Genomic DNA, 14,395 nt, shown 5'->3' with positions numbered 1-14,395 from the left:
TTCCTGAAGCGTACAGACAAAAATTCAGGAATAGTAGAAAACTAGATTCACAGTCATTCAGAGAATTTGCAAAAGTGAAGGAAATTGCCTTCACTCGTTGGCTGCAATCAGTAGGCGTGGCTACTGTTGAAGATTTGCGGGAACTTGTGCTACTAGAGGAGTTTAAGCGTTCACTACCTCAAGAGGTGCGTACACATATTGAGGAACAAAAAGCAAAAACTTTGTTGGTAGCTAGTACAATGGCTGATGAGTATACTTTGTCCCGTAGTCATGGAAACAGGTATGTAGGAAGCAAATATGCAGCTCCTAATCGTCTAAGTGTTGGCAAGACAAATTCTAGCAGTAAGACAGAGGTGAAGGCTGGTCTAGTGGTAGAAAATGAGACTGACAAGAAAGGTAGGAACACTGAGAAGCCTATTGTGTGTTTCCATTGTAGGCAACCAGGGCATGTGAAGTCTAATTGTCCCATTCTGAACAAGAAAAAACAGGAAAAAGACAAAGAAAAGAAGTCTCATCCAAATGGATTGGTGAGTCGTTCAGTTGAATTGACAGGTGATTGGTGTGAACAAGTTCAGAGTGTGATTAAGTCAGCTGATCAAGACAAGATTAAGTCTCAGTATGAACCATTCACTTCTGTAGGCTATGTGTCATTGGTAGGGTGTGATGAAGCTAGAAAGGTTACCATCCTGCGAGATACTGGTGCATCCCAGTCATTGATTCTTGACAGTGTTTTACCTTTCGGGCAAACGTCGTCCACAGGCACAAGTGTACTGTTACAAGGAGTAGAAGGAGGTTACGTTGAGGCCCCTCTTCACACGGTCGATTTGCAGTCAGGCCTAGTTTCAGGAAGGGTGAGCCTTGGTGTTAGGAAGTCACTTCCTATGGATGGTGTAGCATTGATATTAGGCAACGATCTTGCAGGAGACAAAGTGACTATTCCAGTGGTCAGTGCAGTCCCTTTGGATAAAGAAGGAAATGAGACAGCTGCATTGGTTCAGGAATTCCCTGAAGTTTTCCCAGCTTGTGTAGTCACACGTTCCATGTCTAGAAAATCAGAGGAGTCTGAAATGAAGGCTAGTCCAGAGGATATCAGTCTAGAAGGGAGTTTCGTCTGTCGGTTGGATGATGTAGAAGTAAGCAAACCCGCAGCATCAAAATCACATGAGATAGGGGATGAGTCTCAGCCTGTAGATGAAAATGAGATTGGGTTGAACAAGAGCTCTTTGATTGACGCACAGAAGAATGATCCACAGTTGGTAGCATTGTGTGATAGTGCTCTTGCTGAAGAAGAAGCACTGAGTGAAAGGACTTGCTACTATGTGAAAGGAGATGTGTTGATGAGGAAGTGGATGCCAGTTGACTCTTCTAGTGATGAAGAATGGCGAGAAGTTCACCAAATTGTCATTCCAAGAGTATTTCGTAAACATATCTTGAGTGTGTCGCATGAGTCAGCTCTTGGTGGTCATCTTGGAGTCAATAAGACGGTTGACAAGATTTTGAAACATTTCTTTTGGCCTGGCTTGAGACGGGATGTTTCAGATTTCTGTAGAACTTGCCATGTTTGTCAAGTGGTGGGGAAACCTAATCAGAAGATTCCTCCTGCTCCCCTGAAGCCCATACCAGCATTTGATGAGCCGTTTAGCACAGTTATCATAGACTGTGTTGGTCCTTTGCCAAAGACAAAGGCTGGACATGAGTACTTGCTCACTATGATGTGCGCTTCTACGAGATTTCCAGAAGCTGTGCCACTTCGGCGTATTACTGCACAGAACGTTAGCAAGGCGTTAGTGAAGTTCTTCACAACGGTTGGCTTGCCAAAGGTGGTGCAATCAGACCAGGGTTCCAACTTCACTTCAAAGATATTTCAGCAAGTGATGCGTGAGTTGGGTATCAAATGTGTTACCTCGAGTGCCTATCATCCACAGAGTCAAGGCGCTCTGGAGCGTTTTCATCAGACGCTGAAGAACATGATGAGAACATACTGCTTTGAGGTCGAGAAGGACTGGGATGAAGGCTTGCCGTTGTTGCTTTTCTCGGTGCGAGAGTCTGTGCAAGAGTCCTTAGGATTTAGTCCCTTTGAGTTAGTGTTTGGACACGAGGTTCGTGGTCCATTGAAGGTCTTGAGAGAGAAGCTGTTGGGTGAGGATGAGTCACCTGGTTTGTTGAACTATGTGACCACGTTCCGTGGTAGGCTGACTCGTGCACGTGAATTTGCAGCTGGACATTTGAGAAACAGTCAAAAGAACATGAAGCAGTTGTTTGATAAGAGGTCCAGGGAAAGAATGTTCAGTCCCGGTGAAAAGGTATTGATACTGTTGCCCATTCCTGGTAACCCTCTGTGTGCTCGCTTCTCTGGTCCCTATGTCGTGGAGGAGAGATTGAGTGATGTGAATTACATCATTCAGACGCCAGACAGGAAGAAAAAGAAACGGTTGTGTCACATCAACATGTTGAAGAAGTATGTTGAGAGAAGTGCAGGTGAAAGTGCGAAGCCAGTCATGTATGTGGTAGGAGCAGTCCAAGATGTCCCTGTTCCCAAGACGAGGAAGGAGCTGATGAGATTCATCGGCATGGCCGGATACTACCGTCGCTTCTGCCATAACTTCTCGGATGTTGTGGCGCCCTTGACTGATCTCCTGCGGAAGAATGTGAAGTTCCAGTGGTCAGCAGCATGCCAGTCTGCCTTCGACCAAGTGAAGGCGATCCTGTCGAGTGGTCCTGTATTGGCAGCGCCGGACTTCAAGAAAGGCTTCAGCCTAGCTGTCGATGCCAGCGATGTCGGAGCAGGCGCCGTGCTGATGCAAGCTGATGACGATGGAGTGGACAGACCGGTCTGCTACTTCTCAAAGAAGTTCAACGCGCACCAGCGGAAGTATTCTACCGTTGAGAAGGAGACCCTAGCGTTAATTCTTTCGCTCAGCCATTTTGATGTCTACGTGGGCAGCACAACTCAACCGATTGTTGTGTGGACTGATCACAACCCACTGACATTCGTCAACAGAATGAGAAACAAAAACCAGAGACTGATGCGATGGAGTTTAATCCTACAGGAGTATAACCTTGACATTAAGCACATTCGCGGAAAGGAAAACATTGTCGCAGACGCCCTTTCTCGTGCTTAATTGAGACATCTCAGTATTTTGTCTTGTTGCCAGATGCAACATTTGTGCAAATGTATTTTATGTTTGTAACACTTTCAACAGGTGTAATTTTGTTTTGCAAGTACACAGGACAGTGTGTGTACATCATGTATATGTACAAGTGGTACATGTATGCATCTTGCATATACTATAATTGTGATGCCAACAGCATGAATGGCACTTTGAATGTGTAAATAACAACATGGAAGTATCTTCAGACATGTTTGTGTTAATAAGGAAACACAGCAAGCTATATTTGTGCTTTGAGTCACTCAACAAAAGAAGACACTATGAAGGTTGTTTTAAGTTATGCTAGCCATCAACAGTTGTCAAGAATGTGAGTTGTTGGTAAATTGATTTCAAACAGGTAGTGTCGCTGTTTGTATAGAGAATGTGGTGTATCGAGTAATGTAGGTACAGTTCAGGTACTTGAAGTTTCATACTTGTACATGTACAGGTATTGGTTAAATTTGTTGTGGCATACACCCTAAGTTTATTGGATGTTGCTTTTTGGATTTAATTAGCATGTATACTGTATTAGGTACAGAAATTATATAGTTATACATGTACAAAGCTTTTGCTCATTATTATAGCTCAATCATAGCTTTGGCAAAGGTGTTCAGTATTTCACAGTGTATCCAACATACCAACAGGCATGTATTTAAGCTGACTGTGTTATACCAGGATGTATACAGGCAGGTATACACTCACTTATTAAGTTTAGGTGTACACACAGGTTGTCATCAAGTATATCTCATTCAGGTTCATTTGATGTTTTGTCAGGCAGGTCATACTCTTGGTGTTTTGTATGTTGACAGGAAAGTTTTCAGACACATAAGTAGGATATATGACATTTGTTGGTGTTTAAACGTTTCAATAGATGCTGACACAACGTGTACAGGTATATATATGTAAGTCGCATATCATGGAATATGATGTTTTGGTTGTAGGTAATATGATGTATATGATTACAACAGTTGGATTTTATGCAGTTGCTTGTGGAAGAGATGACGTGTTTTATAATCGTTGTACACAGGTTAATCATTTAATAATGACAGTGTAAAAATTGACATGTTGCATGTGTGTTCTAACGAGGAAACCACATGATTTTGGTACAAGTGTATTGTTTGTGCTGTATGCATGACATGATTGCATAAAGGTTAAGGTGTTGAGAAAGTTAACATTGCAGTATTCAGTGTTGCACAACTACATGCAATTCCAGTATGCTGTAACTCACAAGCAGCAGTATAACTCACGAGAGTGTTAGTTTGGTACACGTTGAATGGTACTAAAGTCATACATGTTTTATCACAGGTTGTGATAATGATATACTAGTAGCCATAGCATACTTCGTTTATGTGTTCTTATAATGATGCAACCATGGTAAACTCATGGAGTTATAAGAGTGAATTGGAAGAGGAATGTACAATGCTGTTCCAAAATATTGTGCCAACGTACATAGAGTCCATTTGTGTTAAAACGTTAAATGCACTCTTTTAGGGGGGAAGTGTTATGGATACATGTGCATTGTATTGTCATTTCTGGGCACTTTATTGTTCCGCGGAGGAATATGTAAATAAAGAGTTCGACAAGATGACCGAGATCGACCAAACACCTTGTTTGAGAGTCTGGGTATTTTTGGTGGTTATGATGGTTCGCTAGGCCAAGTTAACCTCCCGTAACAATACCATTTGCTAAACAACGTTAGTTTATATTTTATGCATGTTTTCTTCTTTTGTTCTGCTTCCTTGAGCATCAAGGCATGTATTCTTTTGTGAAGCTGCTGTGTCGTCATCCTCGTTCACTGTGATTTGTTATAATTTTGAAAGCATTCTAGTACCTCATCCCGATCACTACCAATTATGTAATTCTATAAGTAGTATAACCAATTTATAGATGTTCAAATGCTAAAGTCTCAAAATCGTCCGTCACCGGAAGTTTTCCCTGTTTACTGACGCTACCTAATATCTATGCACCGAATCACAGGTGTCTTCACGTGCTTCTTTAACCCACTTGAATTTCCCAGGTACATGAATGCAATTACCATGACTAAAGACGAATTATGCAAAGTTCCTCTCAGATCTAAATGGGTTACTAGAGCCAAAAGCCTGGAGGCTCGCGAGAGATTGAACCAAACAACAGACAAACTTATACCCTGCTGTGAAGCCACAACTGTGTTGCATATCTGTTAAAGTCTAATTGCCTTGCTGTCACTACAATACATGGACCCCGTTGTGTTGTTAAAGTGTTTCTTTAGAACGCTTACCAAGCTATTTTCATTTGGCCAATAATCAATTTTTGAACATTTTGACCAATCTTCAAAAGATGCTTACCCTGTTTCATGCTATAATCACTCACTTTATTAAATTTCTAAATTCATCACAATGTTCTTCTTGATTTAAAGGTTCACTCCACCAATAAGTAAAACGAATTTATTGGATAGTAATTCGAGTATCAACGGTAGAATGTACAGTTGTATGGCAGTCGAGCTTAGATATTAAAGATAGTCAACATACACACACATGAGCCGTCATTATGTTTGTATACACCCGAATATAACTCCCCACATATACTCATAATACTGGAAGCTGTCAATAATTGCTCAGAAGTTGACATTTATTTTGAACTCAAACTCTAAGAAAAGGTTGATATTTTATTTTTATTTGTATATTTCATGAAACTTTGTTAGCTTGTTTATTCAAATCCGAAAACATTTGAATTCCACGGTCTATTTCTCATAGCCGTTATCATCTCGGTATTGGTTATTTTCTTAAAAATTGGTTTTAGTTACATCACCGAAAATGTAGACATTGTTAGACTCCCAGATTATCACAGATAAGAAATGGTTTTTGAGAATCTATCATCCCCTTTTTGTAGCGAGGTTATTGTACACACACGCACACACACACACACATATATATATATATATATATATATATATATATATATATATATATAATTGCAAGGGACTGAAGAGTGTTCATAAGCTTAAGTATGGGCATTGTCAAGAGGACATGTGAACAGTGGATACGCAGAGGGTGGCCCAAACATCTGCTCTATCTCCTGTCCAAATATCATCGCATATCATTGTAAGAGAGGCAAGAATAAGAATAAGCAGGAGGAAAAGAAAAGGCATCCTTTACGCAAGGGTATATATCGCAATCACGTGAATGGCTGCTCGATAACGTGTGCGATGATATTTTTTGCTCAGCCATGTGCCGCTTGGCGCGCGCGGGGAAACAATACTCATCGCGTGCCCCGTGGGGGTAAGATTGGCTTCCCGTTTGACTGCTGCGCGGACCAGTGAGACTGCGCCCGGCAAGAAGAGGTGTGCACGTGTTAGATTGCACGCGCGCTCGCGATGGATACACCTGCAATATTACGCCATCATTTGCCGCTCGCAGATGATACCAGAACAAAGCAGCTTCAAGAGAGAGGCTGAGCAACAACAACAACGTTTCCCTTACTCCGTTTCCGCTGCGGTTTTTTTTTTTTTTTTTGTCTAAATTGATTCAAAACAGTATTTAGCATTCCAAATGATAAGTACCGAAGGTATAAACAGAATACACTAATTCTGCGACCAGGTGTAAGGGACGTCCACGTGAAAATGTCTAGGTCGTTCTCACGTTGCATACAACCCGTGCATTTATTAGTCCTGATGTGCAAAAGGTATATTTGATTTGCTTTGATAATTGAAACTACACAGGTCTCACACTTGAGACTCGATAGAGAGTTCCAGCACATTTACTTACATATTAGACTTCTATAATCGAAATTATCCAGTACTACAAAACAAAGAATATTATGCACACACAAAAACACACACACGCACACACACACATATATATATATACATAATATAGACATGTATTATATATTTATGTATATATTATATATATATATATATATATATATATATATATATATATATATATATATAAAGACAATCATCTACAGCATGAAATGTAACTTGCTTACATGAGAAGTCAACATAGAAAGCGATCTTACCAAGATGTGAACTCATTATGAAAGAACCGCACAAGCTGAGCCTGTTACTGCGTTTCTCGGAGATCGGACACAAAATAAAATACTTAGCACAAATCTGTGTCGAAATACATTCGTCATTGTGCTTTAGGCATTCATTTTAATCGATAGCTGTTATTTTAATACAGCACAGAGACAGAATACAATGCAGACGAGAATACTTTCACAGTTGCGTAGACATCGAGCGTTTAAGTGTTGTTGTTTTTTCGGCTAGGCGACGAGGACAATATCAATATGTTTTACACACGACACAAATTTCCAAATAATGTAATCGCAAAAGTCGTCGAAAAATGCTGCTTATCAAAAAGCTGCACTTTAAAGGGATGGTATAGTATTGGTGGAGATGAGATTTGGATTTTGACTTTCTTCGAGATACCAAGAAATCACTTATGAAATAGTAGAGAGCATAGAGTTCTAATAGGAATTCAAATTTTATTTGATGAAAGTCGGTTCTGGAATGGCCGAGATATCCAAAAACTAAGTAAAGCAAAGCCATCGTAATAAAAGGTCGGTCTCACTTTTTATTGCGATCGCTCTGTTTTGGATATCTCAACCATTTTAATGCCAGTTTCCATCAAATAAACGTTGAATTCCTCTTGGAATTACATGATCTTTCATATTTCATAAGACATTTTTCATTATCTCCCCAATAATGTTAGAAAAGAGAAGTTAGGTCTTAACCAAAACTATACCATCGATTTAATTAAAGTCGACGAGGCGGTTCTCATTACAATTTAACATGACTAACATGAAAATAAGAAAGAAAGTGTGTAGTGAGTTTGGAGCAAAAAGCCTCTCAAAATTTGCCCACGTAAGGCGGTCATGATGACCTGTACTTATCGTATTATTATCGCCTACTTCCGAAGTGAGCTGGTACCACTCAATACATTTTGTGCGCATGTGCAGACCTACGTAAGTGAAGATTTATCCAGCACTCCAACGTGTATCCCGCAATGTGAAGCAAACAACACTAAATCATGATAGGGGTGTTTCTCTCTCTCTTTCTCTCTTGTCTCTCCCCCATTCTACAACTTAAACATTCTGTGTGTGTACCATTGAGTGTGTGTGTGTGTATGTGTGTGTGTGAGGGTGTGTGTGTGCGTGTGCGTGTGTGTGTGCGTGTGTGTAATAAGATAATCACGCTGTTGGTTGATACTACCTGGTGCCAATTTCTCGTCGTGTATGATAATTTGCACGGGCTTGTTGAGATCGTTTACCTATTTGCATTTGTCTTTAGCCAATTCTCTCTATCTATGGTTATTTTCCCTGCAAAGTTCCTCTTAAAGATTCTAATCTGGAAAAGAAATAGACTGCTTTCCCCTTTCGTTTGGATGACAAAGTGTAACAGAAGCAGCAAGGTTGTGAAAAGGAGCCTTAATACGTGAATGTAACCATGCAAAGACATTATTTTCCGATGTCATGGGCCGTGACCATTACTGCTTATATGATGCCTTGCCCTCGCGCATTCAGCTAAGAAAATCAATGATGGCCTAAAAAAGTCTTGCAGGAATATTCAAGAATTACAACTTATAAATTTCCCTTCAACGACGTAATCAAACACCAATTATTTTAATGTTTGAGTAGTAGCCAGGTTAAATATCAATGGACATATATATTCTGGTTGGATTCGAACCCACGACCCCCTGATTGCTGGACAGGCGTTATATCCTCAAGACGACCAAGTCCGATAGCCAGTGGTAATTCTGACTGCTTGTAGTAGCGGGTACTTCGTATTTATTCAACTTAAAGGGACATTCCTGACGATTTTCATAATTTCACATCATGTAGTACATAAATCGACAACTCCATGTATATATTTGTGGAATTTATAGTGGTTCCTGAGCAGAGAAACAATACTGCCCTACTTTGGCAAAAGGAAGCAAGTGACAAAAGTGACATTTCTTGAAAAAGAGCAAAATGTGTCTATCATTTACACTGACGTCAATGGACAATCATGACGTCTTATCTAACATATCTCTTAGTAGGATAAGTGTTTCTGCATGAAATTTGGCCTGGAAGAAGAGCTCATTATGTGAATTATGAAAACATCAATAACTCAAATTTGGATGGTATGTCACTTGCTTCCTTTTGCCAAAGTAGGGCAGAATACTTTGAAAAAAATTAAACAAATTACACTGAACAAGAATGATGACATAGAAGGTTCACATATTTCAGAAATGTAGCAGTGTAATTCCATTACAATATCGCTTGCTTGCGGGTTCACCTGTGTATAATCTATGCATGCCTTCTTCTTTTCTTTTGCTTCCTTGAGCCCCAACTCATGCATTCTTATGGTGACTCTGCCATGTCATCATCCTTGTTCATTGCAATTTGTTCTAAATTTTGAAAATATTCTTATTCTTCATCCCAATTATCACAAATTCTGACACTCTGTCCTCAGCGTAACTAATTTATAGTTGTTCAAACGTAAAAATCTTTAATGGTTCGTGCGTCGAATTGCTTTTGTTGCAGCTAATTGACAAAGTATTTACGTCAATGAAGGGCAATCACTTGTCAGTTATACTTTCAATAAGAACAACTCGACGCAGGAGCCATGAATTGAATATCCAAGTATATTTCAATGCCCACCAAGACATTTTAAGACTAAAATGCAATCGTCACATTGTTCTTGTTATTTGTCGTTGTTGTTATTATTCCTGCTGCTGCTGTAGTTCGTTATTTTGTTTTCCTTGTTTTCGAGATAGTGATGACAAATAGTGCTAACGGATTCCATAGAAGTCTCTTACACGCATTCCCTTATGTTTCGCCCACTAGATTTCACATCGCCATTTTATCTCCTTTCCAGGCTAAATCATTCAAAGGAGACAGTCTCTATTACGAGTCTAAATGACATCTGCGGGGAAATTTGGAATATTCCAAAAGTGCATATCAAATATTGATTAACTTTCCCTATAGGCAGTTTTTTTTTTATAAAGTGATGATGGACGTTGATGCAATTGTTCAGAAAGCTTCAAACTTCTCCCAGTTTAGCACTCTTCTTATATCAACGTTTACTCTAAAGGCAGGCACGGTCGAAAAGGGCATAATATTATGTCTGTCCAGTTCTGTCATGTTTCAAAGTATACTTAGACGCTGGAAAAAAAATCCGATCATTTGAAGAAAAAAGAAACAGAGTTGTTCTGTGGGGAAGGAAAGAATATGTGACTAGACAAAAATAGAGAGAGTAGTAACGATTTTCAAAGTAGGAGGAAGACGCTAAGAATAGGAGTAATTAATTTCGAAAAGCCCGTGAGAGTGTGTTTGTGACGTTATTGAATCACCTGCCCCTTACCAAGACGGACTCTGTTCGCTGGAAATGTGCGAAGAGCGGGGTCATTGGAGGGGTGAATGAAGCGTTCTTAAGAGGACACTTCTCTTCAGATTCTTCTCCCCTTCCGGCGAAATTCTTGAAGAGTTTGTCACTCTATTAAAAAAGAAGCGAGCCTGATTGTTATCATTCGTCCGCAGCGATTTCGATTAGTGTTTGATTTTCATATATAACTTGATCCGGGTTAGATATATTAGTATGCCTTTCGGCTTCTCGGCTGACTGTATTTTGATGTACCGATAGATTGATTACAAGACGTTTGCCCGCCGAGTGCCCGCAAGGCTTTGGAGTGCTTGTGACGCAGAGTAGAGCTATGTATCTTCATCACCATCTCCCACAATTGAGAGGAGATTTCTCTCCTCTCGCGAGACATTCGCAGAGCCATTAAACCGGCCTTTGCACTCATTAAGGAAAAATTGTTCAGAGTTTCGGAAGTATTCTTCGATCATCTTGGGAGACGTGAAACGAATACGACAAGCAAACTCTCTTTCTTTTAATAATACAGTAAAAGTAAAGAAAAGAAGAAGAAGAGGGATATTATAAAGGTTTTATTAACACACGCTTTTGGGAATATAGATATAAAGAAGATTACTTCAATATTTGCCACCAACACAGGTGATAGAAACATATGCGAGATAGTTTGTGCTACAAAATATAGTGGGATACAAAGGCGGAATTGGACACCTGTGTCAAAACTTAAAGGAATGATGTCATATTGATTGAGGAGAGGATTCAGCTTTTAACTTTTGGCAAGATTTTTGAAGGACTTTTTTTTATAAAATGTTAAAAAGCATATCATTATGATAGGAATTCAAGGTTTATTTTATAAAAAATCGGTTTTGAGATTGCTGCGATATCCATAAACAAGGTAAAACAAAGCTACCCTGATAAAAGATTGATCCCGTCTTTTATTAGGATCGCTTTGTTTTGGATATCTCAGCCATTTCAAACGCGATTCTCATCAAATAAACCTACAGTTCCTTTCAGTATTATATGCTCTTTCATATTTCATAAGAGGTTTCTCATTATCTCCAAAAAAAAAATCGTCATCAAATAAGTTAGAAACCAAAAGCCCTATCTAAATCGAAACTGTACAATCCCTTTAATGCATGTTGTAATATACAAAAACAAATAGGATTTGTTGAGCATCCTCACAAAGTTGTTACAGTCACGCAACTGTAGCTGCGTATACCCACTACTGGCATTTTCCTACTTCATGAAATGTCATTAAAAAAAAATCGCATTTCCCTCTGAGGCAAACTTTTTTTCTTCTCATCATGCTCATTGCGTACTCCTCAAGACACAACAATACAGATCTTCTCAAACAGGACAGTTTGGCTAGTCCATACTGCAGGTAATTGTTGCTGTGGGTAAGTGGTCTCTTTTCAGTACGTTGAGGCACCTATAGCGGATTCTACGAGGAGGATATTTCACACATTTCAGACCCGTAAAACTACCAATCACTTTGAGAGATGGCATGCACATTATGACATCTCAAATAGAACTGACAGAAAGACTTCTTTTTTTGCGACAGCCACCCAATGAAAAAAAAAATGTATACAATATATACAATATTGTTATATATATATATATATATATATAAATATATATATATATAAGTACAAACAGCTTGGAAAGATTTCTACATAATGATGTTTTTTTATACTCTAGACTTATACTTGTATACGCTATACCAGTCATAACAATTAACCTGTGGATATAAGCTATATAGCAGGGGTATAGTATAGTGTAGCGTGACAGAAAACTAGTGTGGGGCCTAGCCTAGCGTGATGCGGACCCGGTGTCCTAGGGTGGCGCGACCTCGAAAGAATCGCCCTCTTTTAGAATGTTGATTAGAGGTATAATGGATCAATTTTAGGTAGCTGTCGCAAAAGGAAGGCTTTTAGAATTGAATTGACGAATAAATAATATTTGTAAATGATGTATGATGTATTTCTCTTCGTCATCACCGCCATTCCCACAACCACATTGGGACCCACATTCTACAAGCTTCGCTATTCAGTGGGACCCCATTTCTATCTTCTGATTGATAATCAATCACTATAATGCCTACTTCAATGGTCCTCTTCTAAAGTATAATCTACGCCCCCTTTATGTATTCATCACTTATGTTGAAATTTCCTTACTTTCACGCACATTGTGCGTATAAGTTATTGATATATTGAAATGGAGAAAAAATAAAAAAAATAACTTGAACTTGACAAAAGCAAGGTAATGTATCCATTTCAAAGAAGATAAGGACGGGTATCATGTAGGCTATAGCATATATGGTAGTGTGAGTTAATATCTTAGTATATACGGTATAATTTAGATATTTAAGGTGAAGCCCCATCTCAATCAAGCTATAATGATGATGGTCTCGTGTACAGATTTTTTTCTCCTTTACGTGTTATCGAAGAAGCGATTCTGCCCTTGTATGCTATAGTATAATATCGCCATCATGAATAGTGCTGCTACGGAAGATACATGTCCTATTTTGAGTATTGTATAACGCATTTACCTTGCCTAGTTTGGATCTGTTTTGTTTCTCCAATGGTGCCCGGGAATTCACCTCTCTTTTATTTATTTATTTATTTATTTTTTTGATTGTATAACGTATTTTCCTTGCATGCTTTGTATTGATTTGTTTAGTGTGCCTGGAGCCCCGGAATATAGAAATAAAACAAATAAATAAATAAATAGATAACTAAATAGATAAGGCGACATCAAAGAGACATGGATAGGTTGGATGTGCGTGTGTGTGCGGGTGTGCGTGTGTGTCAAGGAGTAATAAAAAGAACTCATAGATGTATAAACAGATCCACGTAAACAGATTAATAGTATAGAGTCCTTTTTTTATAGAGCATGGGCAGATAGGGATGCTCATACATTGGGAAAGACAAGCTACTTACCTACTACATGTATCATGCATTTTATAATAGATAAAGACAGTACAGACAAAGGAAGAAAGACATCAAGGCGAAGGTCGCCTTTAGCAGCTACAAGTAATGAATTTCAATTTGCGCTCCATCCTCGCTTTCAGAATTTTGCCATGGAAGCATCGACTATTCGCGGCGAAAGAATGTGAATGAGTGTCGGTTGTGGCAGAGAAGGCGGTGGTAGAGACCCAAAGACAAAAGAGATAGATAGAGAGGGAGGGGAAAAAGAGATTGGGGAGGGAGAGAGGGAAGGGGAGATGACGAGTTGACTTATAGCTTCCTATTGTCATTAGGAAGGTGTATAACGAGAACCACGAGGAATGAGAAGATGCTAGCCGAGATGCTAACCCCAGTTCGGCTGCGCCACCATCTCACGATATTCGTGTCGCAACCTCCTATACAATCCCTTCCGATACGTAGATAGAAACGTCTACCGTATGTCCCCCCCCCCAAAAAAAAAAACAAACAAACAAACAAACAAACAAACAAACAAACAAACAAACAAAAAACACAACGGGACTTTCTGCAGTGATACCTTTAAATATAGTGAATCAATCAAAATGCAATCTCAAGGAATGAAACTATAACTTATAACCGACATCTTACAGAAAACCATCCGATTTGCTTCAGTGGTCACAGAGAAATGGGAATCCTTATCGAGCATGTCAGGAATCCTTTTTCTCCAAGTTAAGTCTGTTGTGTTATGTATGCCAAAAGCATCCAAGTGCTAAACTTCGAAGAGACAGATCCACGACATGCTTTACAACAATCTGCATTGCTCTGTGACCACTTAACCAAATCGAATGTGGTCTTCTGCAAGATGTAGGTAAGAAATTACATTTTCATGTTCTGAAATAACATTAAGATTGCTCAATTATTTTGAAAGTTATCAATGCGAAAATCTGATTGTATTCTTTTTAATGCTAGCCTCAGTTCTACTACGC

The 14,395-nt window shown here is 39.1% G+C and overlaps 1 protein-coding gene across 1 annotated transcript; it reads left to right on the top strand.

The window, feature by feature from the left end:
• The first annotated feature begins 239 nt into the window (after positions 1-239).
• Positions 240-3,122, top strand: LOC140244413 (uncharacterized). Its single transcript, XM_072324051.1, has one exon. The coding sequence runs from the start codon at positions 240-242 to the stop codon at positions 3,120-3,122; it is 2,883 nt and encodes a 960-aa protein (XP_072180152.1).
• Positions 3,123-14,395: the final 11,273 nt, after the last annotated feature.

Source organism: Diadema setosum, chromosome 21 (assembly GCF_964275005.1).
Source record: "Diadema setosum chromosome 21, eeDiaSeto1, whole genome shotgun sequence".
Lineage (NCBI taxonomy): Eukaryota > Metazoa > Echinodermata > Echinoidea > Diadematoida > Diadematidae > Diadema > Diadema setosum.
The sequence above is the reverse complement of the archived record's forward strand: the minus strand, read 5'-3'. Positions and strand labels throughout refer to the sequence as shown.

Excerpts from the sequence above, each read along its gene's own strand:
- LOC140244413 (XM_072324051.1), top strand. The coding sequence starts at position 240 with ATGGCTGATGAGTATACTTTGTCCCGTAGTCATGGAAACAGGTATGTA.